This window comes from Rosa rugosa, chromosome 3 (assembly GCF_958449725.1).
Source record: "Rosa rugosa chromosome 3, drRosRugo1.1, whole genome shotgun sequence".
NCBI classification, from domain to species: Eukaryota; Viridiplantae; Streptophyta; class Magnoliopsida; order Rosales; family Rosaceae; genus Rosa; species Rosa rugosa.
Window position 1 is genome coordinate 39,059,974 of NC_084822.1, and position 26,647 is coordinate 39,086,620.

At 36.2% G+C, this 26,647-nt stretch overlaps 2 protein-coding genes and 1 non-coding gene across 3 annotated transcripts; 1 reads left to right on the forward strand and 2 right to left on the reverse strand.

Moving 5' to 3' along the window:
• Positions 1-870: 870 nt before the first annotated feature.
• Positions 871-943, reverse strand: TRNAK-UUU (transfer RNA lysine (anticodon UUU)). The gene has a single exon. It is a non-coding gene; the product is annotated as a tRNA-Lys (tRNA).
• A 45-nt stretch (positions 944-988) lies between these two features.
• LOC133738111 (uncharacterized) lies at positions 989-7,563 on the forward strand. Its single transcript, XM_062165559.1, has 13 exons — positions 989-1,287; positions 1,379-2,015; positions 2,337-2,421; positions 2,544-2,633; positions 2,745-2,818; positions 3,349-3,433; positions 3,534-3,623; positions 4,806-4,936; positions 5,496-5,577; positions 5,679-5,726; positions 6,717-6,789; positions 6,903-7,006; positions 7,103-7,563. Exons 1-13 carry the CDS (start codon positions 1,128-1,130, stop codon positions 7,220-7,222), a joined length of 1,779 nt encoding a protein of 592 aa, XP_062021543.1. The 5' UTR covers positions 989-1,127; the 3' UTR covers positions 7,223-7,563.
• A 12,214-nt stretch (positions 7,564-19,777) lies between these two features.
• LOC133740209 (uncharacterized) lies at positions 19,778-23,259 on the reverse strand. The gene is made up of 6 exons (XM_062168146.1): positions 22,888-23,259; positions 21,890-21,951; positions 21,529-21,788; positions 20,907-20,981; positions 20,758-20,820; positions 19,778-20,071 (listed from the first exon to the last, which is right to left on the reverse strand). Exons 1-6 carry the CDS (start codon positions 22,983-22,985, stop codon positions 20,027-20,029), a joined length of 603 nt encoding a protein of 200 aa, XP_062024130.1. The 5' UTR covers positions 22,986-23,259; the 3' UTR covers positions 19,778-20,026.
• Positions 23,260-26,647: the final 3,388 nt, after the last annotated feature.

Below are 26,647 nucleotides of genomic sequence, written 5' to 3' on the forward strand. Positions count from 1 at the left end.
GTCTCAAAGCAACTCATTACGTAAGTAGGGATAGACTGAGTAACAGTCTTGCATCCCTATCTTTACTTGGAAAGATTAACATTCTATTTTCAACTAAAAAAATAGATAAATAAAAATAAAAAAACGAACATTATGTAAAAAGAAAGAAATTTACAAATCAGAAACAATTTGGAGGGAAATTTGATTGGAACTAGAATTCTTTAACTTCGGTAAAACAGTTAAAACAATGTTTAATTCAAAAAAGGTTTTCTTACTGCAATCTCTGCATATATAAAAAGAGAACTAGCAGGCGGAACCATGAATTTCCTTGGTCCTTGGGCCAGTGCGTGGAGTGAGTTGGGCTTAGTCGTTCCTCAGCTGGGAGGTAGTCAATCTCCCGATTCCTGGATCCACAATCAACCCTGTTGACTGTGGGTCGGAGCCCATACCCCGTGGGAGTGATTCATTGTGAACTCATTTTACCATTTAAGGACTCATTTTACCACTTTGATGACTCATTTTACCACTTAAGGACTCATGTGGTAACTAAGAAAATTACCACTTTAAGGACTTATGTTACCACTTTGAGGACTAATATTACTATTTTGAGTACTCATTTTACCACTTTAAGGCAATTATATGCATGTAATGCGTTAAACACATTGTGAAATTTCCCAATTGTTAATTATATTCTTTCATTAATCTTAATTATATTTCTCTATATCATTATTACGAGTTGCATGTGATAAATTGTCCCTTTATGATTTATCAGATCTAACAAGAACAAAGCTTACGATAAACAAAAAAAAAGTCATTAAAAAACCATTGATATCTTGTGTAGAGAGAGATTATGCAAGTGAAAGAGAAAAGTGCACGAAACAGGTAATATCTCGCCGTCTGTGGCAATCGAACCTACGACCATACGATTAAAAGCCGTGTGCTCTACCGGCTGAGCTAAGACGGCATTTGTGTTTGATTTTCCCAATTAATATCGGGACTTTAACTTTGTATTTCACACTTGGAAACTCTTGTGTTTTTGGAGACTTGGCAGTTTGGTACCTTTGGCTTCTCCTACAGTAACACTCTGGATTGCTCGATTTGAGTTGAAGAGCTGAAGCCGAAGAGCGAGCTCCAGTGCCTCAACAACAATGGCGGAAATCATAGAACCTCTCATCCCTGCAGATCAGACACCTCAAGCAGAAGCAGATGAACCGCCTCCAGACTTCGATCCCGAAACCATGCGTAAAACCAAGCCAGGCCTCAAGCGCCTCATCCTAACCCTCTCTGTCCTCTTCTCCTTCATTTTAGGTCATCTCTCTCTCTCTCCCTCACTCTTACTCTCACTATCTCTCTCTTACTCTTAAATTTACTGCTTCTTTAACTCCGATTTTCTACACAGGCGTCCCGTTAATCTACAAATCCGTCGAAATTTACCGCGCGCCATTGCCGTTCCTCGAAATCGATTCTCTCTCAGCTGAAATCGATTCCAATCCGCTTCTATTTCCGTGTCGTTTCCAAGCAATCTTCGTCGGCTTCGACTCCAAATCCTCCACTACCTCTCTGGAATCTTCCATTCTTCACCAAATGACCGAATTGACTCGCCAAACGCCTCAATGCGGCACCTGTAGCCCCAACCACAGCGTCTCAGTACTCCTGGACTCCGATTCCGACCGTCTCGTCGGTGCCGTTGATTTCGACGGCGATGATGAGGCTGTGGATGAGGCTCTGCAGGCTGTGTTTGGGGTTGGTTCAGGCTCCGGCTCCGGCGGAGAGGTGTATACGGTGGTGGTGGTGAACAGGGGTGGGGAGGAGGTGAGAGCCGTGGTGGGCAAGTATAGGAATGCTTGGATTCTCGGTAGGGTTTCGGAGGCAGAGGCGGTGGCGAAGGCGGCGGAGGTGTTTGTTAAAGTGTTTGTGAATGGTGGGAAGGAGGAAGGATTGATTCATGGCGAGTTTATGCCTGTTGGTGCTGATGGAACACTTGTTCTGTCGTTCAATTTGCTAAATGCAGACCCTCGAGATTGGATTTATGATTGGTATGGAGCTTCATATATTCGCATTTGAGCACATTTGCTATGAATGCTTTGTTTATTCATAGTGTTACGTTAACAGCATTGTGTTGTTGTATTGTATTCCATCATGAAAAAAGTTAGATATTCATAAGTGATTAGTTTCTGGAGTTATATGCTTTATGTTCTGAATCTAGTGATTATGTTTCTTGATCTGAATTGTGTTTAAAACTAAGTTGAATGGTCTGGTAGATCAATAAGTTATTCCTTTTTTGTATATGCTTGAACGCTTATTGAAGTTGAGTCCGCAAAGTTGTATTCCAGTATGCTGATTCGCATATACTGCAGGGACTTTCAGACAGTAGATGAGATTCTGTTGGCTCCAATGATTGAGGCTATGAAACCTGTAGCAAACATAAGCGTGGAAAGTCAGGTAATAGGTCCATTGTTTCTTTTGAAAATGTTTACACCATTGAATCTTTTGGTATTATCACCCACCTGGCTTGTCATTTTTATAGGTTTTGATCTGTTTTTGTTGTTTGTCTCCCTGGGCAGGTGTTATACCATGTGCCGAAGTCCTCACTGTCTTACTGGGATGATAACTGGGACAGCTACATTTTCAGTACCAAGGATCTTCCTTTCTTTGTAAGCTTCAATAAGCCCTTTCTTTGAATATGTTTTAGTTGTTCTATATATTCATGTATGTATCCATGTTTAAACTTATTTATATGAATTATTACTGTATAATTTCGATAGGTAAATTCAAACGAATGGCACTTGGATACATCCATTGCAGCTGGTGGGAGGTCAAAGATGTTGCACTTTGTGGTGTATATTTCTCACTCAATTCTTTCCTCAAGTATTCTCATTTTTATGTACTTTCTGATTATAGGTTCTGTTCACGGGAGTTAAATGCAGGGCACATTAGATCAGTAATAAAGTATCTATCATGAGAAATTTTGCAAAATGTGCACTTTAGTTGACCTCTTTCTCACTCTTAATCTCACTTGTGCACTTTCAAATGTGTTTGCATGTATTGTATTCGAGGGCTTGGGAATGTCTATTGAATGATTGTCAGGGGTTGCCAAATATTGTGGGTGAATCCTTTACTTAAGAACTATCTTTTAGGTTAACAGGAATTGAAACTGTACTGATTTAAAAATTTCTTTTAGCATTTTCCTATTTAATGAGAAACTACAGAACATATGCATACATGCATTCCTCTAATCTCTTCAACCTATATCAGTTTTCATGTTAATGATATGCTTCATATGCTTCCATCAGAGATATATATTCTATTCACAACTCACAATGCGAGTTTTTCCTCTTTCTTGACTTCCTGCTCACAACTTGTTCTCAGATATATACCATCTGCAAAGGAGTGCCCTCTTCTTCTACAGCTTCCAGATGGGCAGATTTCCAAGACAAATAGCTTTATATCTCCAGTTTAGTTGTCTTGCCATCATCCTCTTTATATCTTCTTTCGTCTGATTTTTGTAGTGTAATTTTCTGACGTGGCTAATTTTTTTATTTATTGTTTTACAGATGTGGGGAGGTGTTATTGTGTTGAATCCCCAATCATGCAGAAAGAATTCAGAAAGTAAGCATCCTTCTAGGCATACAATTTTGCATGAGGTTAGATGCTTTTTATGACACAACTTTAAATTTTCAAAGTGGGAAGTGCATAAAGCTTACCTACGTTTGTTTTTAGTTGTTATTTTTAGCTTCACTTTCTCCCAAGTCGAATTGGAGGCCAAGTATAGTTAATCTCAGAATTCTGTAGTATCCAACTGGAGGAGCTGTTAACTTATAACTTAATTGCTTATCTTAAAGTTTCCTAATTACTCTGAGGCATGTGAAAAGAAATCATTTTCCAGAAGAATGCTCACAGCACATAGGTCAAAAAATCATATGTGCGACATCAAGATTTGAGTAAAAGGAATATTGGTGTATATAAAGCAATAAACACATCACACTTTATGCATATAGAACTACATAGAAAGATACATGTACAATGTGGTCAGAAAGTCAATCAAAACCCCTTCAACTATGTTAAACCACCTTAATCATTTCTTTATTTCTTGTTAACTGTCATTACTTCACCATTGTCAACTTAGTCTAGGTGCAATGTATTAATCCTATGTAATTGCCTATATTCAGCTCTAGGTACAATTCTTCCCATAGCAGGTCATTTCTTGTACCTACTTTAACGCCTCTCAAAGAATTGAATAGACACAGTGAAATTCACAAACTCCTTCAAACTTGTTAATCAAAACCTGTCATCAAGCTGGGTGTGCTTTTAGTACGAGTAATGTATAGAGAAAGAAGTAACATGTGTATAGTTAGAAACTTTATTTTAACTGCTTGTTTTCTTTTATTTGTAGAAGAACTTTGTGACTATCACTAATAAGTTGGTTCTGGTTGCCAGAACCAGAACCAAAACAAAAATCACATATCAATCAGGCTCCAAATAGAAATTAGATACGGCTTTGTTTATGAAGTGCTTTGGGTTTGGTATGTGTTCTTTCTTTTCTGGTTACTGTTTTTGTTTTTGTTTGAGCCCATCATACTTGGGCTCTGATTATTTCTGGTTTTTTCTGTTTTCAAGTAAGAAACAACTATTTGGGCTTAACTGCACAGCTTACGATTTGCTGATTATTTCTGTTTTTTTTTTTTCCTCTTTCTGTTTTTAAGTAAGAAACAACTATTTTTGAATTATCAGTTCTTTTTGAAGTCGAAATTACTAGAAGTGGATATTCTATTATCATAGATGTGTTCTACTTAGTTTGAGATTGATGCTTAGAGTTTCTGATACAGGATCTGCAGAAGGTTTTTGAGGTTTTCATGGGGCAGTTCCGCCAACTTTTTAGTTTTAAATCTGATAACTTGTATGTTGGGGCTTCAGGCACGTACAACCTTTTACCTAGTGAAAGAGGCTTCACAGTATGGTAAGAAGAAAGTCTAATTAAAGTCAAGTTAGGAACTTGTTGGCTTAATATTTTTGCTGCATGCGTGATTATAAAAATAGAATGTGAGTTTTTTTTTTGTGCTAGATGAAGGATCAGTCAGGTATGAAGCTAAAACCATGTTTTTTCTTTTGGGCCACATGTTTAGCGTACTAGGCTTCACAGTATGGGATGAACAGTCTAATTAGTCATCTCAAATGTGTTGTGGCCTTGATAATTTTGCGCATTCTTGCTTAATAAAGTAGTTCAATCATTGGATATTTCATATGAAATTTGCAAAAGAAACATCACTTAAAGCTGAAAGTCCCTAAAACCCCCAACCATGTCAATGCCACCAATTACTAAATATTGTTTTACTTAAAAAAAAAAAAAATAGGTACTCCTATGCGAATTTTCCGCATTCATAATAGTGCTTATCTGGTATACAAGGTGTACCTTGATGTGCCATCAATTGTTCTTGTACATCTTAGCTACTTATCAAAATAGTACTTCTTAAGGGCCAAAATTGATGTTCTTGACCAGCAATACTACTTTTGTGCAGGGAATTAGATGTTCTGTCACGTATGCATACGTGCTTCAATCTTCATTCATGTGCCACAACCCTTGGATCTCTCTCCAGATTGGTATGCTTAAGTTGGTCTCTTTTCAGTTGCTTCTATTGAGAATAAGCAGTAAAAAAACTATTTCTCTAATTCAGCCAAGGGTAACAAGTTTCTCCATGCAGGTTCAATCCTTGCCGAGGATGATTATAAAGGATGAGATTGGAAAGCAGGTGACTGTTACATGTTTATTAATGGAATTTACTAACTGGTGATGGAATATTTGTTCTCCATTACATGAGTACAACTGTTTTAAGTGTTCATCCTTGTTGATATGCATTATACATTCCTTAACAAGTAAAGCACAAATGCGATGAAAGAAAGATTTAATTATGTTGACACGCAAAATAAAAGCGTTCGGAAAAGAATTCTGTAGAAAATACATCTGCCATGTTTCACAATGTAGCTTCATTTTACATAAACAAAATTAAATGAAAAGAGAGGTAGTTTAATAGGTTTTCCCGTGAAAAGATTCCTGAAACCGAATTCTCAAGCATGCTTCTTGAAATGTATGTTTCATTTTACATCAGAAGCACATTATTTCGGTAGAGGTCGAATGTTGGCCATCACTTTTTTACTGAAGATTTATTATTGCCAGTGAACACAAAACTGAGGTCGTGACCCTCTTAGAGGCGTGTTCAATTACATCAAAGTAATAGTCCTCCTTTCATGATTAGATTATCAGCAAATTTTTAGAAAAGATGTGTTTAGTTCTCTGGGGTTGCAGTGTGCTAGCTGTTATTTGGGTGCTATGGATGGAAAGAAATAGAAGATTCTTTGAAAATTTTAGAGCTGTAGGTTTGGAGGAGCTTTTGGGACTCTGTATCGGCAGAATTTAGATATTACAGCAGATCTCTAAGTATGCTTGACTGGAGGGCAGCTGTAGTCTAGGCTTAGCAGCTTCTTTGGGTGATTCATCTGAATCATTTAAGTATGTGTGTTTCCCCTTCCCCCAAAAAAAAAAAAAAAAAAAAAAGGTTTGTGGTGCTTTTCTTTCGAGTTTCTGCCAGTCTTTTTCTTGTTGCGTATGGATCTCTAGTCCACTTCTATTGATTCATTCTATTGATCAGTAAAATTTGTTTCTTAAAAAAATTTAATTATGTTTTTGCTCTTGCATGATAAGACAAAAAGTACCTAAAATTTAGGGGTTGTCTCCTGCACAGGTGAAGTATTCTCTGGAGGCAGCAAAGTTGGCTCAAACTAATGCCTCTCTCGGTGTTTATGACGCTTCTGCTGGTATGTTCTAATTCTCTTTCTGGTCTGAGTTTACTCGTGGCTTCATTAAAAAGGACTTTTTGACTTTTATCTCATATTGCAAGAAAACTGAATCATATAGTTCTTTCATTCAGTGTCTTCTAGGCAAGCAAGGTCTCTAGCAGAGGATGCCTTTTTTCATCCATCGATTATGTCGGTCAGCTACTATTCGTTCGAGCATTGTTTCGCTGTCTATTCGGTTTGTTACCTACACCTGTTTATATGGCCAAAAATTTAAGGGGTTATTTTATTTATTATTTGTTCTCATATGCCAACTCTTTTGCTCTATGCACAGCCTTTCTTTCTGCCAGTTTCGATGCATGTTATATTGGCGGCTCTAAGAGAATGGAGAAGATACAAGAAAGAAAATAAGAAGTACTTAGTATGGAAGGCCAAAATGAAGGATGCATCGTAATCATATCAAGTTGTCATGGAGCAGGTTATTATTTGGTTAGAAGGCCAGAAGACAACCGAAAAGCAGTTCAGCTAGCCCTTTCGTGTTGGCCTAAGTGACTAAGGAAGTAGGGACAAAGTTACGATAATGATAGATCATATGTTGGATTCATCCCAATCTGTGCAACAAAAGATACATGCCCTCAAAATGTATTCCATTTGAGGGTTGTTAACTCATTTCTTAGGCTTTCAAGTCAGCTGGTGTATCTTGGAGCATGTTATTCCGAGAAAAGAAAAGAGAACTGGAGATGTATTTATCTTGAATTCATATAGAAAATAACACTTTTGTGGATTTGATCAAAACCCGTTGTATGTATCAAACACAGTTGCTAGAATAGCTTCAATAGAATTTTTTTAACATTATTTTTAAAATAAAAATACAGTAAAAATTAGATAAATTTATAAGGTTGGAACTACAGGAAATTATTAATTTAGCGGGATGATTATTTAATTGATAAATTAATAATTATTAATTTATTAATAAAATAATAAAGTATTAATTAAGAAAAAATTGTATGGTTAACATATATCAAGGTTGTCCAATACCATTTGGTCTAGTGGCATGAGTCTCCTATTTGTAAGTGGGAGGTCGTGAGTTCGACTCACAATAGACTAGTTGTATTTGATTAAAAAAAAATGTATATCAAAGTTAGTATGTACACGATGCGATCACGAATTTAGGACACGATGCTACTCACCTAACTGTCTGGATCAAGAAATTGTTGATGCTTGCGCTCAATGCCTTTAATTTCGATCAATTTAGTTATGGTTGTTTTAGAGGTTTCAAGTTGTAATTTTTATTTTCTTCTCAAAAAAAGAAAGAAAAAAAATAGTATGTACATACATTATACCAAGAGTTAAGTACACGTACATCAAATTAAGAAATACACAAAACAACGAACAATTTTATAAATGATCAAGTGTTTCAAAAATGAATTTCATATCAAACCACTCCCACCCCCCACCCCACACGTCTCATCTTCTTCATCTCTCTTCTTTCTCATCTCCTACATCTCTCTTTTTCTCTCATGGTCTGCATTCTGCATCTTTCTTCTTGCTTTACTCTCTTCTGTCTCTTGTTCACTGAAATCAAAGTATCGAACCCATAAATCTGCTTGAGCCTTGAGGACGTCTGCTTTGCTGCTTGAAGAATTGAAGACTGAAACTTGAAAACCCAGAAAGTATTCAAAGCACCGTGCCAGAGAGAGAGAATAGAGGGAGAGAGGTTGTGCGGCGAGGTTGGTGTATAGGTTTCTGATCGGGTTTGGTTTTGTGTTTTGTGGAAGAGTTTAAAAAAAATAAAAAAACACTGAAACGCCTAATCGCCGACCGCCCAGCACCGCCTAGGCGGCCGAGTTTCTACCCAACGCCTAGCTCGATCGACTAGGCCAGAATCGGAAAGGGGTGGAGGCGCCTAGGCGGCCACCTAGCCCGTTTTTTAGAACCTTGTATACATCTTCATTCAATAGTCATCTCTTTATGCAATCAAATACATGGTGGGTAGAAGACGTCGGGCAGAATACGAGAACGTCTTCTGCCTCTCACGAGCCTAGTGGTCCTACAACTGTTTCTCACGACGAGGACGACGGAGGCGGCGACTACAACGGTGGCTCTCGCATTTCGCTTGAGCTCAGGCTGAATTGCCTAGCTAGCTCATTAACTATTTACCTGTATTATACACAAGTTAATGGTGAAAGTCTGTTTTTGTTCCCCATTTTTGTTATATATACAATAGCCTGTTGAGAAATTCTTGCAAAACAAAGCTACACCACGTGGCGGTGCGGTTGGCCAATTAAAAAAAACAAAATGGTGAAAGTCAGTATTTAGTGCCATATTAGCACAAAATGGTGAAAGTCAGTATTTTGTTACACTTAAATATTCTTATACTAATATGTTTTGAAAGATGTGTTATTTATTATTATTTTTTTTTATTTTTTTTTTTATTTTTTATTATTTATTTTTTTTTTTTGGAGAAAGATTGTGTTATTCCTAGATGATTACTGAAATGATTTTAGTTTTGTTAGTTAATAATATTTGACCCTCCTAAGTAAGATTTTTGGCTATGCCACTGGTAACGATTGTCTATGCTAAGATTTCTGAAAGTCCCGCTCGTTAGGGTTTAGGGAATGGCACACCAAAAGCCACGGCAAACTGAAAGAGCAAAAGAAGCCTAAATTTAGCCTAGAGTGTACAAATGGGCACCTCCATTTTAGCTATTAAATTTTCAAGCTTCAGTACTGCATCTAGAAGCTGTGGGAACTAGGGATGAAATCTGCTGTCCCCAAAAATACTGTGCCAAACCAGTCCCCATGCATTCATTGGTCCACAAAGAATAAAATATGGAACAAAAGATTAAGAAAATATTTTCTTAATCTTTATGGACCAATGAATGCATGGGGACAGGTTTGGCACAGGGTATTAGGGACAGCAGATTTCTTCCCGTGGGAACTATAAGCATAGTTAGTGGTGGAGCCAGAAATTGAACTCAAGTGTTTATCTTTGAATTTTAAAATCATTAAAAAAAATAGTGTTAATGTCTTTTTGTTGAGAAGAAAGAATAGTATTACTGTTAAAGAAAGAAAGAAATTTAAGCAAAAAAAAGTGCATTGTTGGTAACATAGCTCGAACCTGGGACCAGGTTGGACCAAGTTCACATGGTGGAAAGCTTCCACTACTGCAGCAACATAGCTTCTATGGGCATTATCAAACTATAAACTTTTATAGTGTAAATCTCACTGGGGCACCGAACCCACCGTGCCCCAACGTGGCTCCGCCCTTGAGCATAGTACATGTCACGCTCCAAACTCTACCCTTCTTCTAAATAAGGTAACCCGTAACCCCTCAAGCTGCCACTGTTATGCTTCATTTCAGGGTCAAAGTTAGTTTTTTCATGGGTTAAATACTGTTTACTCCTTGAACTTTTACCCAAAGAGCACTTCAGTCCTTATCTTTCTAATTTCACACGTTTACTCATTGTACTCTCAATTTTGGACCAATAGGTCAATTCCGTTACTCTTCGTCAAAAAGCTCCGTTAACTGGATGACGTGGCAATCCCTACCCCATTAAAATGTCTATTATACCCTCAGTTCATCTTTTTCTTTTTCTTTTTTATCTTTTCTTTTTTAATTTATACACTTCAGTACTTGGGTAGGGACTTCATGGCCGAGATGTTATGACTTGATGTTTGCTAATTTCTAACCCTTCTTCTTTATCAGTGAGAGAGAGGTCATGGATGTCATACAAAATAAACTTATTTATAACCTTATGTCATGCTACAAACCACCAAAAGCGAAAATCTAAAAACTAAGATTTGTAGGAAAACTGAGGGGATGAAAGGAAGGAGCTATGTTAGTAACTACAAAAGAAAATTATGCTAATCACGGTTGGATAATCCAATGGTGTAAAAAAAACTTAATTATTTACACTGTTGGATTTACATCCAAGGGTGACTGGTCATACTTTCTTTGGTAAGAACAAGTGAACATTATTGTTGATATTATTTTGGAATTTTCAGAATTCAAATTAAAAAGTAAATTAACGTATTTCAAAAGACTTTTGTTTTCAAATTTTCTCATTTTTATTCTCTTACTTTATGTTCATTTGGTTGTATCCAGCTATATATATACACACACCCACACCCCTGTGAAAGCAATGAATTTGGTAAATTTGGCATCTGCCAAAACCAATCGAACCTTTTCTTTTTAAAATATGTAGGCGGAGTATCGTTAGTGTTTCATAGCTCCTCAATCATAGAAATTATTTCCAATCCGAGTCTTAAACTCCTTAGACACAGTGTTTGAATGTTTCTCATATGTATCGGAAGTGATTCCAATAACACTATATATTTCAAGAAAATACTAGGAACTGAGATATCTAAGACTTTAAGATCTTCCATTCTATTCAATGTACCAAGTGTGTCCCTATCGTACCTCTCTTCATAACCTGTGCGTGACAACAACAAAAGCTCATGACTACTTTTATTGGCTGTCAGTGAAATACAAATGTATCCTCGGGGCCATTTTTCCAATGTCACTCCATTTCTTATAAGAAATGTGCCTTCACTCTCATCAAAGGCTATTTGTAAGCGCACAACTCGCACCACATCATGCATTCTTATAGCAACTCCAACAGCTTTCCTATATTTTTATTTTACTGTATTTTAGGGAAAAATGAGTTTCTTTTGCTCCAACAGATTCCCTATAACTATCCTCATTTTAGGGATAGTGAGGAAAAAAAAAACCAAATTTCCTAAATTTACAGCAATCTCTAAAATTTTGAGGAATGATTATAGAGATTTTAGAGATTGCTGTAAAATAGAGAATCTGTTGGAGTTGGAGAAAAAAAAGAGGTTAAAGATTTGACTTTTGCTTCCCTATAATACAAAAATTATAGAAAAGTTGTTGGAGTTGCTCATACAAACTCTTCTTTGTCACTGTCGAACAATAAATAGCAACTTTTGAGTGTGTCTATCAAGGCTTCTACATGATCCCTTCCTTGTACAACTAGATCAATTCCTTGAAAGACCCCATGAGTCACCAAATCTTCAACAGGTATATAAGTGCTTTCTCGAAATATACAACACAGCAGAAATGAGAATTTGGCCTCCTCTCTTTCCAGTAAGTCATAACTCACCCCTAATTGGCTGATACATGTGCTTCTTCATTCCTTGAATATCTCCCCTGAAAGGCTTTTTTAACAGTCCAAGTGCATCTTCCCAGATTGCTTTCTTTTTATTTCATAGTGCAGTTACCAGAGTCGAAATTGCAGCTGGTAACCCATCACATTCCCTGAATACTTATTCTGCTACTGAATGCAACTCAGGATCAGATTCAATGTAACCTCCAGCCATCTTCTTAAACAGACTCCGTGCATCACTATCAGGCAAAACACAAACGGGGAATTTCTTTCTAGTTTTTTCCATTTCATTGAATATATCTTGTTTCGTGGTGTTACCAAGATTTTACAACTTTTTATATCAAGTGGGAATCCCTATTTTCCACAGATCCAGGGTTTGCCAAACATTATCTATTACTACTAGAACACTCATAGTACCAAATAATCCATATATATACAGATGTAGAGGGAGGATCAAGAGAAGACCTCCTTAAACTTAAAAAGTGAGGATGTTTTTAATTTTTAGCATGTATTTTAATAATCTAAACCACACATATTCTCTAGTTACATACACATATATGAATCCTGCAAATTAGCCAATCGGAAAACGTTTAACTATTTAATTAGCATAATGTTCGTTTTAATTTTATCTAACGGTTTACATTTGTTTATACAATTTTGAGTGATCAAATGATTATGGATTTGATTATTTTTTGTAGACACAATTCTTGCATACAAATCTAAAGAGTCAAGGGGTTGAAATCATTGAATTAAATCATATACTAGTGTGAAATAATAAAAATCCTCAATTTCTTAAAGTAAGGATGTCCTCTCTTGATCCTCCCCCTACATGTGTGTGTGTGTCTATATATCATGCTACGAACAAAATGAAACTCACAACACATTACTAGTACGTAATATGGAAAAGAATAGCTACATATATAGGTATATCATCACCAATGATGCACATGGAAGGTGAGTGGTTGGTTAATGACCATCAATTAATAATGCACGATGTTCATTCTTAATATGGTAAAATGTGTAGTTGAAAAATGTTAGATGCATTAAATTGAGGTACGTCCTTGTGGATATCAATATATGAAAATGTATACTATATATATATATAGTTTGTCCTCTCACACTGTTTATATATATATATATATATATATATATATATATATATATATATATATATATATATATATATATATATATATATATATATATATATAGCCAAAAACAGTGTGAGAGGACAAACTATATATATTTCAGTGGCTCAAATATAGACCAAATATAATCAGGAGGTAATTCATTATACACCGAATTGCTAAAAATCCTAATGGAGAAAACCCTCATATTATTTCTTAGAACATTTTTAGCAGACTCTATATTTTGGCTCCTTAGATATGACGTCTTTATTAGTTTTAGAGATGAGGACATCCGCCTTAAATTTACTAGCCATCTCTATGTTGCTTTGAAGGGGAAGCAAATCCATACCTACATGGCTGACAAGTCACTTGAGAGAGGAGATGAAAATGGACCTGCCTTATTAACAACAATTGAGCAATCCAAGCTTTCGATAATCATTTTCTCAAAACACTATGCTTCTTTTGCATAGTGCTTAGATGAACTTGTGCATATACCGAAATGTAAAGAAGCATATGGACAGCTTGTTGTACCCGTTTTCTATGACATTGGTCCTTCACATGTACGGTGTAGAAACGGACTTATGCAGATGCATTTGTAGTTCTTGAAGAGAGATTCAAAGACAACATGGACAAGGTGAGCAAGTGGAGGGATGCTGTGACAACAACAACCAATCTTTCTGGGTTTCATTCACAATCACAAAATATCAGGCCATTAACTTTGTAACTTCATTTTGTAGTAATTTCTATGAGTCACAAAATATATGGGTTTCATTCTTAGAAGAATAGTAATCTCGCTAAATGCTAACTCTTTTATCGATTTTTATCTTGATCCATATATACCAAGCATGAGTATGAACTAGTTGAGGCAATTGTCGAGGATATTTTGGTTAAACTGAATCAGAACTTATCATATGCTGCAAAGAGCCTCGTTGGGATAGAAAACTACTCAATTTCAGTATTTTTGGTTTTTGGTATTACTAACTTTACAACAAGTATTTATTTGTAATATAAATTAGAATGAATAATACTAAATTTTTTTTATATGATAAGTTGTCGAAAATTTTGTATTCATATGTTTATATATATATATATATATAGTTTCAATTATCAAAAAATCGGTTTATCAAATCTAAAACATCGATTGCTATTCCACCAGTAAAGCAGATGGCCTTACATAGTACTTACGATGCCAGCATACAATGCTCGTGTTAGAAATGCAGCGAATGCGGAACTTCAAGATAATTTTGCAATCAAGTAAGGGTACGTGGGACAATCTTGACAAGGTGACAGCTTAAATAGATGCGACTCCTGGAAGATGAATCAGGAAGCAAAATTTTTTTGTGATAGATTTCATTCCAATACAATTGTGAACTTAGTGATGAGAAGTGCTTAAATTGTACTTGATTGGTATTTAGTGGATTGATGTTATATATAATTGGATGCAATTTTTTTTTTCAATATCGATACCAAAAAATTTGAAAAGATATTGAATATCTGAAAATTCCAAAAGATAATCCGATCCAATACAAAATCTTTGAAATGAGATTTGGAACAATAAACTAACTTCTAAAAAATTTTAGATGGGAATTGAGATATTTACTTTTGGTCCGAGCTATCTGAGTTGCAAACATAAGAATGATCAATCACTTGGCTTTACTTGGAGATTGCATAAGCAGTTAAAGAAGTTCAAGGCTTTAAAGAGTCACGAGTACTCCTTATGCATGCACATGAACTTCAAGTTCACCTACTATTTAAAACAATCTTTATGCATGAATGTTGAGACTAATATTGACTATATTTTTAGTGCATTTCTCTCTACATTTTGCTCAGTTATTCTCTTAACATTATCATTTCTAACTTATTTTGTGTTTTTAGGTAGTTTTGAGTCTGGAAATGGAAGGCAAGGAGTAAAGAGCGCATAAATGAGAAGAAATAGAGAAATGAAGTTTTCCCAATTCTACCAGGAAAAGGAATCCCAGTTGAAATAGGAATCCGAACTCAACTAGGAGTGAGCTCGGAAAAATGATGTTCGGAAATGAAGAAATGACAGAGTCCTAGTTGGACTAGGAAACCTGATCACACTAGGAGTCCTGATGCTGCTAGGAGACTTGGTGAGACTAGGAGATGTTGTGCCTTGAAGATGACTGAAGATTGTTCAAGAATGTTCTACAAGAAGCAAAATGGTGTCACATTTGAAGAATGGGTTTCGAATTGGATCATTTGAGAAGCCTAGCCCGAAGATTGAAGTATGTGACTTGCACATGAGTCTCTAGAATCATCCATGACGTTTTGAGGAATCCTAAACCAATATTATTTGGTTTTCGCCGTGAGAATTAAAAGAATATCAAGGGGATTTCGGCAAATCCAATTTGGGTTAGTTTTGGATTTCTATGGAATTTTGGAAAAGAAAATAAGGGAATAAATATTGAATTTGAATTCCTTATTCCATTCTACATGCAAGGAGACCGAAATAGGGTCTAGGTACATTGAAGATTTCGGCCATGACAAAGGTGACTTGTTCTCCAATTCTTAATGAATATTTTCATTGGTCGAATGATGCAGAAGAAGAGAAATCCTAGGAAACCCTAGGCCTTGCCGTGCACTTTATATAGGGGGGTTTGTGAAGACATTCTACACACCAAAAAATTCAGAATCAAAAGCCACAAACAATTCCCCTTCTCTTCCAAGTTTCTGCAACCATTCAAGAATCCAAAGTTCAAGGCCGTGAGCATCCTCCATCTCCATTCAAGCATCCTTTCCAAGATCCTCATCCATTCCACCACATTTTGAAGCTTCTTGCGTCCTTGAAGATCAAAAAGTGTAACCATGAACACCTTATTTTGTTTTCGGTTTTTGATACTTTGTAAAACAATTTTCGGTTTCAATTTGATTTTAGGTTTTGTTTTATTGTTCTATGATGAATTGAGATTTCTTTTGTGGATGAAGTGTTGATTTTAGATATGTAGTTTTCGAATACTATGAAGCATGTTTTAGGTTTTAGGTTTTCAAAACAGAAAATTGCGATTTGAATATGTTCATGCATGATTGTTAATTTCGAGCTTCAATCCCATCTTTTATGTGTTAATTGATCTTTGGACGCATACTTTGATTGATAAACATGTAATTGAATCCATGTTTAGGTGCTAGCGTTCTAGGCTTTGATAATTAAAGTGGAAAACCTAAAATTACTTAGGTAAATTAACAATGAGTCTTGCATGCTTGATTAGTGTTCTAACTTGTGTTCTTGGCTTGAATTGATCAAACTTCCATGTGTGCTTAATGCGTTAAAAGTGTTTTTAGTAATTAGCTACCACTAGTAATTGCATGCTTAATAGGGTTAACTATAGTGCGTTCATCTAGTTAATTTAATTAAGGGAAGTATAAAGAACTTTGTATGCGTTCATCTTTGTTCTTGATTGATTCTATGCTATAACATATTTTGATTCGTGATTTGATGTTTGAAACCATGCCAACGTGTTAATAGTAGTTAATTCTATCAAATTTTGTTCCATTCATATATATTCTACTTGATTCTGTGTTTTGATGTGTCATATGTATATAATTAGTTGTTAAATTAGAAAATAAAATCTGAAAATCCCCTTACTTTGTGTAAATCGTAAATGTTGTATATATAATATATAGTTTTGTTTTGTCTAACGTTTTATTTTTCAGGAATTAATAAGGCCCTAATCCCCGGTTGAGAACGATTCCTACTTATTCTTAAAACATTGATAGGGTTTTAAATTGAGCACTAATTTTGGGCAGGTCAATGAACTTACATATAGGAGTAATTAAGGTAATAGTGAGAAATCTACAAAGCATTTGCATCTAAGTGCGGAAATTTGATGAATACATGAATACAAAAATTGGGAAAAAATAAATGAGTTGGTGACGCATAATCTTCTCACGAATTGGAGCTTATGAATTCTGACACCTAGAAAATAAAAAAATGTATAGTATATATATATAGCCAAAAACAGTGTGAGAGGACAAACTATACATATATTGAGTGGCTCAAGTATAGACCAAATATAATGAGGAGGTAATTCATTATACACCCAATTCCTAAAAAACCTAATGGAAAAAACTCACCAATTATTGCCAACTAGGATAAAATATTGAATTTCGTTTTTTTATGAATTACATAAATTACCATAATTTAAATCTGACAAACAGAAGTCAACTAGCAAGATTAACCTTTTTCTTTTTAAGGGATGCCGCTCCCAAAACCTAGCCACCTGTGCTCGGTGATCCAAACATGGCGACTGCTGCCGGTCTCCATTCTAAGTGGAGAAACCCACTCCACATCCCACAATCCAATCTCAGCCCTCCAATCCTGGTCGGCGACCAACCAACAAAAAGAAGGTTATGCAACATTCAAGGTTTCTGACCCGTGCCAGTTTAGGTTAGATCCAGATCGCGGCGGATCTCCAGGGGCGAGCCTTGGGGGCTATCCTCCAAGAGGCAGTGGTGGCTTGCTCTTTGGAGCAAGTAGATCTCTTGCGTCGGATCTCCAATCTACTTCATGTGGATGGTCAAGAAGCTTCTCTTGGCCTCATCCTGCATTGATCAAACCTTGAGACCTGAGGAAGATGGTGCAATTGGTGATGCATTGTCGAAGCAAGCCTGTACGGAAAGATGAGTTGGATGAGTTTGGTCAGACTCGACCACGTCGGGGACGTCTCAAAGTTAGAATTCTGGGTGATCCTCGAAGTTGGATAAGGCCTATGCTAACGTGGAAAGGATGGTCTCAGGATCTGGGGCGGAGACGATATCGCCTGTATCTCGTATGTGCGGCGGCGATGGTGGCCGTGACGAAACCTGGTGCAATAGCAGAGGAGCCCAATCAGGGTTGGGTGCCGAGATCATTGTTGAGGCCCAACTCGAATTGGGGGCCCAAATCTAGTGTTTGGCGCAACTTGTGGGTGTCCAACTCCTTTTGGGTGCCCAAATCACTTTGGAGGCCCAATTGTGTTGGGGTTTCCAATTTCTTTTGGGTGCAACATCTAAATCCGGATTTGAAGCTCAAAGTTTTGGGATCTGGTTCTATGGGGTTTCGAATTTGGGATCCAAGAGGCTGGACCCAGCCATACCTCCTAGCCCCAACTTGGATGAGAAGGAGAGATTTTAGTTTTTCGTTGAACTATGTCTATGTACTGTGTTCTAGTTTTTTCATAGTTATAGCTTGCTTTCATTTGTGAGCACTGATTATCTAATGAGTGGTGCTAGGATGCCACGTCCTAGACTTGCCCATAGATGGCAAGGGAAGGTATGTATCCATGCCGTTCTGGCTTGAGTTGAATGAAAGTTGTCTGGATTGATTCAAAAAAAAAAAAAAACTAGCAAGATTAACGTCCTCTTTAAATACCTTAATTGTAGATCTTATTTATTGGTCCCATTATTATCGCAGTTTTCATTAACCTCATTATAATTTCTAGAAACATGCATTTTTCTTTATATAATTTTCTGAATTCAAAGATTTTATAAGTGAATGTGATATTTATTTTACGATAATTTAAACTTTCTATTTTAAAGGTAACTTTTGTGTTTTGCAACTCATCTAATTAGTAGTAGTTGTTGTTTTTTGTTACTGTTGTTGGATTAGACCTCAAGGTTGTAAGCTTTGCCATGGAGTTTGCAACACCACTCTAGAGTTATGTTTTCCATTGTTTTACTAGTAATCTAACTTAAAGTAGAGGTTTAAGTTTTTAACCCAAAAATTACAACCTAAAGATTATATACCTATGTTAGCTAAACTGACTTCTAAGAGTTTTCGTATCAACCTATTTATTAGAATCATTTTTCACATCAATCTTTTTTTAGGTATTCTATCATTGCGAGTTAACCATGTTTATTAGGTTGAAAGTCTCTATATTATACCTATATGAATATGCCTATATATTAGGTACATAAAAAAGGTAGCAATTGAAAATGAACAACCATTGTATTAATAAGACAATATACAAAATGAAAAGTTCAACCATAGAACAAGATACTTTATCATAAGAAATTCATGGCACAATGATGGCAAAAGAAAAGATTTGAAAACTAAATCTCATGAATAATATACCTTATTCATAGATACCATACTTTGAAAGACAAAAATTAGAAAGAGAATATGGTTACAAATGCATAACAGCATAGGCGATACACAACAACAATGTGAACTTTTTTTCTATGATCTACGAAAACTTAACTAGTATTTGTATAAGTTTGAAAACATGGTGTTATATATAAAAGTTTTCTTCAATGAAAATTTGAAATCAAAGTAGAATTAAGCCATAAATCACTTACTTTTGGAAATGTTATAATCTAGGCTATAGATTTATAATTCCATTTGACTTTCTACAAGCTAATTAAGGGTACAATGGGAACCAAAAAGTTGATGGAAATTGTTTTAATTGAAAAATCTATTAAATAAGGAATGTTTGATGATTTGAATTTCGTGTAAATTGAAAAGAAAAAGTTATTGAGTTTAAACTAATAAATCATTGTTAAATTGGGTGTAAAACTAATTTTCAGACAAATGCTTTTACTATGACAATTTTATTGTCTGAAAACTCAAGCCGTTAGCCATATCTATGTGCCACCACCACCATAGTTTTGGCCACACACCTGAAACGCAATAAACAATATCATTATCGAAAGCCGCAGATTCCCATACCAGATGGTCGATTAATATCCAACATTAGACGATTGATATCCTGCATTTTTTTTTTTTTATCTGAATATCCACCACATAAGTGTGGTGGAGTTTGGAAGAAAAGACGGCAATAAATTCATTTAACTTCAAATTCCAGATGTTCCAAGCTAAAATTTAACATGTTTATATAAATAATGAGCTCATTGAGGCCACTTACAGCATTGCATACTAGAATAAAAAGAAAACGGAGGTTAAAAGAAAAAATTACACGCAGGTTAATACCAATCAAAAGAAGACCTGCTAGATTTAGTCATAATAAACATGATGAGATTGGGCACAGAAACTATCCAGCCTCAAATGTCAAACTCTTGATTCCAATGCCAAAAGAATCTTCTTCCTTGGACCCTGAAACCCCAAAATCAGAACTAAAGGTAAGCTCAAAGCTTAAAGCTCAGAGTAAGCAAAGACAAAACTCGTCAACTCAAGCCAAAACCAACTCCTGGTACAGTTACCATGACTTTGCAAGCAATAGAAAATGGAAAAACAGATAACAACGTAATTCTGGTATATTTCGAAAGTAAAACAGAAACTCTCACTGAGACAAATATGGTGTGCCTACAGTTTTGTTCAATTAAGAGTTTACATTCAAGTAAAACAAATAGTGAAACTGTTGGAAACTACACAGAAGGTGACCGAATTAGTGTTTGATCCAAAAGACCGAACACCATCCTCACCATGAATTGATGTGCACCCTGATTGAACTCTAACAGTATAGTCTATGTTTTATTCAATCCACCTACAAGATAATTTCATTAGATTACTGTGAAGATGGTATGCTTTTAGAGATGAATATTGTCACTCTTGCAGATTCTGAAGAAGAAGATGAATTGTATCTAAAACATTTTATATTACTCTTGCATGTTGAAACAAAGTTGACCATACAACCATGGATTAAGAAACAATTTATTTCAAGCAAACTCATGGTTTTGGATTTCTTAGTGTTGGAAAGCAATAGTTTAGCATGGGGTCGTTGTGATTTGATGTTTGTAATCATGTTTCAAGAATTCTAGCTAGGAGTTTCTCGAGATTACCATTGGTATTCCTAGAGCCTTGAGATCCTCATCAGTCATGTGCACAAGAGCCGTCATATCAACCTGCATAACATGTCGAATTATGAAGTCGAAGGTAAGAAATATTTTCCCAGAAATAGGTGGTTAAAAAATGTGTATGATATACATACTTCCTCTGCCTGAAATGTAATGGAATACTTTTCAAGATCCAAGGACGTCAAAAATTCGTCCACTGATGTGCCAACCTGCATGAAAGACAGACGGATCATCTAAAATTAAGCGGCAAAAACAGTAATTAGCGTGTGCATGTCCCTTTTTATGTGGGCCAGTCAAAGGATGATATATTGGAATAGATGGTACTTCAATCTAGCAGTAGCAATATAAAAATTGCTATCTTTTGTTCCTTTAGGGAATTATATAGCAACCATATCCCTCTTGATGAAATGATTTCTTATGACACCATGCCTAATGCGGGAGGGGAATCTACATTACAATACTACTACTATCCATGTTGTGCCCCCTAAAAGTCGTAATAAACAAACAAAAGCAGGAATGAAGAAAGGTCAAACAGATAAATAAAACAAGACGATCATTAAGGAAAATTTCCTTATGGTAAAATATTTCACATATCTAAAGTTTTTCTCTTCATTCTAACCATGTTTTAAAATTTTGTTATTAATATTAGCAATCAGATGTAGCCTCAAGGGACCAATCTCAGTTCTCAAACACACCAAGTGCGAGCTGTGCATGAGATACTCAGTATGGAATTAATGAATATCAAACAATTCGTGCCTTTTTTGAAGCCTTCTTCCTAGATGTTGTGTTGGCAACTTTGTGAGTCTCTGGTGCAGGTGCAGCAACAGCAATGGTTCTCCTTGCTGATTTAGCAGCCTCTACTTTTGACCTTGGTGGATCGGCATTCACTGGTTGTGGCTTCATAGTACCAGAAAGCTTTTCCCGTAGGTCCCTTACACCTGAAACAGATCTTGTTCCAGATGTTTGTTTGAAACTTTTCCTCTGGAGCTTCAAACGAAGGTCCCCAACTTTGCGATCTTCAAAAGATATCAGCAGAAAGTCAACTTCCACAAAAGATGATATAGTGGAATCAAATAGAAATAGCTGCAGCTTTTAATACGAAAGTATAAGTCCATACTTGATAATTGAGGTTCGTTATCATCATAAAGATCATGCTCCCACTTGTCATCTTGTCTCTGCCTGAAAAGGATGTGCCATCATCTCACTTACAAAGCTTTTATACTCAAAACTCAACCACCATCAAGCATTAACATATACACATTCAAACCAGAACACAACCAGCAGTACCCCAAAGGCTAAAACTATTCCAATGGATTGCATTTGCCAGCATTTTCCGACAAGTATATGCAGCCTATGGGTAAGCATCTGGTGAATGAAACCTTGCAACACTACATGCAGTATCTTTCTAACTACGAAGCTTTCACCCAGATTGAACTAATACAACAAAGCTGATATCGAATCTCAAGATTTCATAACAGGGTCCATCTTTATTGCCAGAGTAACAGAAGTTCATATTATTGTTGCAAGCATCAGTATAAAACTTCACAATTTTCATCTATTCACAACAGATCAAAAGAAACAACTCTGAAGCTTTTGCAACATAAAAAGTGCTTATATTGCAGCTAACACATTAGTTAGACAAGTCACACACTGTATCCAATTTCAATTCCAAATCCGATGATTTTGAAAATCACAACGATAAGATATACATGGAGGTGAACACCGTTCTAATTGTATGAATTGAAAATGGCACTTGGCCGGTTCTCATTATGACCTACTTGCATTATTGTACTCAAATCCGAACAAAATCTTTGCTAATCAATATCGAAACTTTAGTGTTCAACTTGATGTTTTAAGTCACCCACACACTGGATAGTTTCTGATCCCAGCACCTACCTTGACCACTAAATTCTACTCCTAAATGCATTCGTGTAACTATAAATCCATCTAAAATTTCAGACTCCTATCAATTACTGAGCACATACACTATTAGCAATACAGAAAAACTATACTCAAAATCCAGAATTCAAACCGGAACAAGCAAAATCCAAAACCACAACCACAATTATAACCATTGGATTTCGTTGAAATACAAAAAAGGGAGGGAAGAGAAACCTTTTGCCGGCTACTTGTCTACGATCCCTGAAGTTGTTGCCATTGAGACGCTCTTTAATGGACCTCTTGGCATCAGCTTCTTCTCGATCAGCATACATCTTCCTTATTCCCGAGTAGCGGTAGCAACCCTAATCCCCAACCCTAAAAACTAACCCCAACCCAAGTGGGCGAAGAGGACGAATTTGAAAGCCTGCTACTTCAAATTTTATTCTTAAATAGAGAGAGGGAAAGGGGGGGGGAGAAGAAACCCTAACCCTCGGTTTCGAAGAAGTAGTTGTGATTTCTAGAAGGAATTGGATTCGAGAGAGAGAGAGAGAGAGAGATATTTTGATTGAGGAAAGAAACCGCTTCTGGGAGGGAGGGTAAGGGTAAAGTAAAACAACTCGTCACTTGGGGCGTTTCGGGTAAACGCACCGTTTCTTTTCTTTTTGTACAGAAGAATCAAGGGGGTGCCCGTGTTGCTTTTTATTTTTCAAAAGAATTTTTTGGAGGACAAACTTTTCGTCGAAATAAAAACCAACAACTATGATTGGATGGCGGAAATCCTTTATCCAATTATTACAAACTAAATTTTGACGGAGCGGTTAACTTTTGCAAGTTTTATTCTTAAAGAACAAAATGAAATTGCCATATTTATGCATGTTCGATTCCTATTATGGCACGTTTACTTACTTGGAATGGAAAATAATCATGAATCGGAGACAAGTGGAATGAGAGAAGAAAGGAATCGGTATTGATTCCGGAGGAATGATTCCTAAACCCATATCCCCCTTCGTAATCGAATTCCTGAGTATTCAGGAATCGATTCCTGATAAATAGGTGGGACCTACACCAATTCTCATTCCTTCATGTGTTAGTAAACACAGGAATTCTTTTACCTGGAATCATTCCGATTCCTTTATGTGTTAGTAAACACAGGGGTATTTTTACTCCGTAATCATTCCATTACATTCCATTCCATTCCAAGTAAGTAAACGTGCCCTTAGTTTTACTTCAGTACTTCAAGCCGAGACTATTAGATTGAAGACGAGATTACTATGGGGGAGTCGACTCCAAATACCAAATCTTCAAGTTGAAGGTGGCTCTTTATTACTAATTAAGATGATCAAAGGTGCGCGCCTTGGAGAATTTTGAATTTTGCTCGTTTAGGTCAGAAATTATCTCAAAATAGTATATGGTGTAGTCAGTTCCCCTCTTTTGTCCTTCAACTTTTACATTTTGACCGGTGTTTGTATATGATCCCACAGGAATATGCTCCTTAATGTATTTCTCTTAAAAAAATAATTTTAAAAAAAAAACTTTTCTTTGAAATCTTGTTTTTTATTCTGAATTTTTGCCAATGAATATCTACCAGCAAAAGTGTGTACTTTTTATATATAAAAGTTTTTGGGGTTTATTCACTTGGCAGTCATAGAAATCCCCTCTTTTTGAGAGAAGTCATCTCCTCTCACCTTAGAAAATAAAAAAATGTATAGTATATATACATGGGTTTGTCAGAGGGCGTTGGGGTTGGTCACCGGCCACACCGCTATGATGGGTTTGCTGCCGGACGGGAGGTCTACTGCCCATGGGTTTGTCAGAGGGAGTTTTTGCTCGGGTTTTGTCAGAAAGTTCGGCTGGGAGGGTCGAAGGGATGATCGTGCTTTACAAGTTTGGTCGCCGATCCTCGCTGCTAGGTCCTCGAATTGACGGTGCCCTGGATTCCGATCGATGGGGTGCGATTACGGGGCTTGGATCTGGGATGCGTTTTCTGTGCTGGAGATCTGTCGCGGCAGCGTTTGGCACGAGACGGCTTGGAGGCAAGGCGGAGAGTGGTGACGGGGCAGGCGACGTAGGTCAGCGACGGAGCTCGGCCGGAAGGGTGAGGTACGCAGGGATGGTGGGAGGACAAGGCGGACTAGTCCGAACCAGAATGATGGGCCTGGAGCAAGCTTCCTTGGTGGACTATCCCTGTTGGGCGGCGAACTGTTGGGCTAGGGTTTTGCCCTAGTCCATTGCTATTTGGGCTAGGGTTTAGGCCCTTAGCCCCAACCTATGTTTTTAGCTTTTGTCTAATTACAATAAATTTCCTTGTAGTAGGATCCTAATGCACTTGATGTGCCTATTAGTGCATCTGGAGTAGTACTGAAAGAGAATTTACGCTAGTCTCTACGGATTTAATGTATAATGAGTGGACCTATTTCTATGTATCACCGTGGGTACTACCACACCTTCTTGACCTGTCTAGTTGAAGGCAGCAGAAGGATATGTAATGGCCATTTTGGCATGCGATGAATACTATTGGCACCCGTTTTGGGGTTGATTAAAAAAAATTGGCAGTCATAGGCCAGGGCAACCCAAAAGATGTTCAGGCGGTGTGGTCGCACAAGGACTCCGAGTTTCGAAAGCTTTTGAATTTTAAACACTTTTATATGTATGTATTAATATATATATTTATGTGTTTTTGTAGAACTATGTGTGTATGCACTTATGTAATCTATTTGTTAAAGGGACAGAAAAGGTTCGCATCCCTAGTTCGAGTATTCCTAGCTCCTTTTTGTTCTTTATTAAGAAGTTGGTTATAGTTTTTCTTTTGTAGGTTAAACCCTAAACCGTATTTATTTTGGTTGAATATTTAGAATAAATAAATAAATAAGGGCTAAATACGAGTTAGTACCCTGTGGTTTAGGTCCAAAATCAATTCAGTCCCTGGACTTCTAATTTCATCAAAAACACCCCTGCACTTTCAATTTTGATCTAATAGGTCCAATTTGTTAATATTCTGTTATGGGTTCAAGTTATAGTTGGATTATTTGTTGAAAAACTATTTATTTTTAATAGTAGGACTCACTCCTAAATTGACTATGCAGACCACCTCGACACCACATCATAAAACATAGGTCATATATGAGCCACGTTAACAAGTTAAATAACTCAATTGTCGGAAAACTAACAAATTGGACCTATTAGATCAAAATTGAAAGTGCAGGGGTGTTTTTGATGAAATTAGAAGTTCAGGGACTGAAGTGATTTTGGACCTAAATCACAAGGTAGTAATTTGTATTTAGCCCAATAAATAAATTGCAAAAACTTTATTATCTTCTTATCCTTTTAATAAGTTGGTTACAGTTTTTCTTTTGTAGGTTAAACCCTAAACCGTATTTATTTTGGTTGAATATTTAGAATAAATAAATAAATAAAATGCAAAAATTCATGAAACTATAGTTTCATGATTCAAAGACATCAAAAAGCATCGTCATAAGATAAGAATTTTGTGAAGACTAACATCGTGTTATGAAAAAAAAAATTATATATTAAACATGTAGCTATATTTTAGTTTTTTAGTTATTTTAACTTAAAATATAGCTTCTATTGTTGAATATACTCAAAAGATGTTCTACACTAGATTTACTTTTCTTTAACCTTGGGGTAATTGTATTGCTGCATATAATGTATATAAACTTTTCTTTATCCTATAAATATAATAAATCTTTCACTCCTAATGGTGATTAGGCTTATATATATATATATATACACAGATCCTATCCAGAGTGAGACCTCGCTCTGAAATTAAAGTGCGCATTTGGAGTTTAGGGTCCATTTTTGGTCGCATATTCACATCTCGACCATTCAGTTTTTAGGTACTAATGTATAGATCATCTCTGCAAAATTTCAGCCAAATTGATGATCTTTAAGGTATCTAACTCGCTTAAACCAATGGACGAACTGAATTTGTCCAACCTGAACCGTACTAGCTTTAAGGCAGTTTTCAATGTCTTAA

What these genes read in the sequence shown, in the direction of transcription:
- LOC133738111 (XM_062165559.1), top strand. Translation starts at nt 1,128, where the DNA reads ATGGCGGAAATCATAGAACCTCTCATCCCTGCAGATCAGACACCTCAA. An exon ending in AGGATGAGATTGGAAAGCAG is followed by an intron (nt 5,727 to 6,716) that starts GTGACTGTTACA and finishes TCTCCTGCACAG; the next exon opens with GTGAAGTATTCTCTGGAGGC. An exon ending in TGTTTATGACGCTTCTGCTG is followed by an intron (nt 6,790 to 6,902) that starts GTATGTTCTAAT and finishes TCTTTCATTCAG; the next exon opens with TGTCTTCTAGGCAAGCAAGG.
- LOC133740209 (XM_062168146.1), bottom strand. Translation starts at nt 22,985, where the DNA reads ATGTATGCTGATCGAGAAGAAGCTGATGCCAAGAGGTCCATTAAAGAG. An exon ending in AGACAAGTAGCCGGCAAAAG is followed by an intron (nt 21,952 to 22,887) that starts GTTTCTCTTCCC and finishes CATCCTTTTCAG; the next exon opens with GCAGAGACAAGATGACAAGT. An exon ending in TAACGAACCTCAATTATCAA is followed by an intron (nt 21,789 to 21,889) that starts GTATGGACTTAT and finishes TATCTTTTGAAG; the next exon opens with ATCGCAAAGTTGGGGACCTT.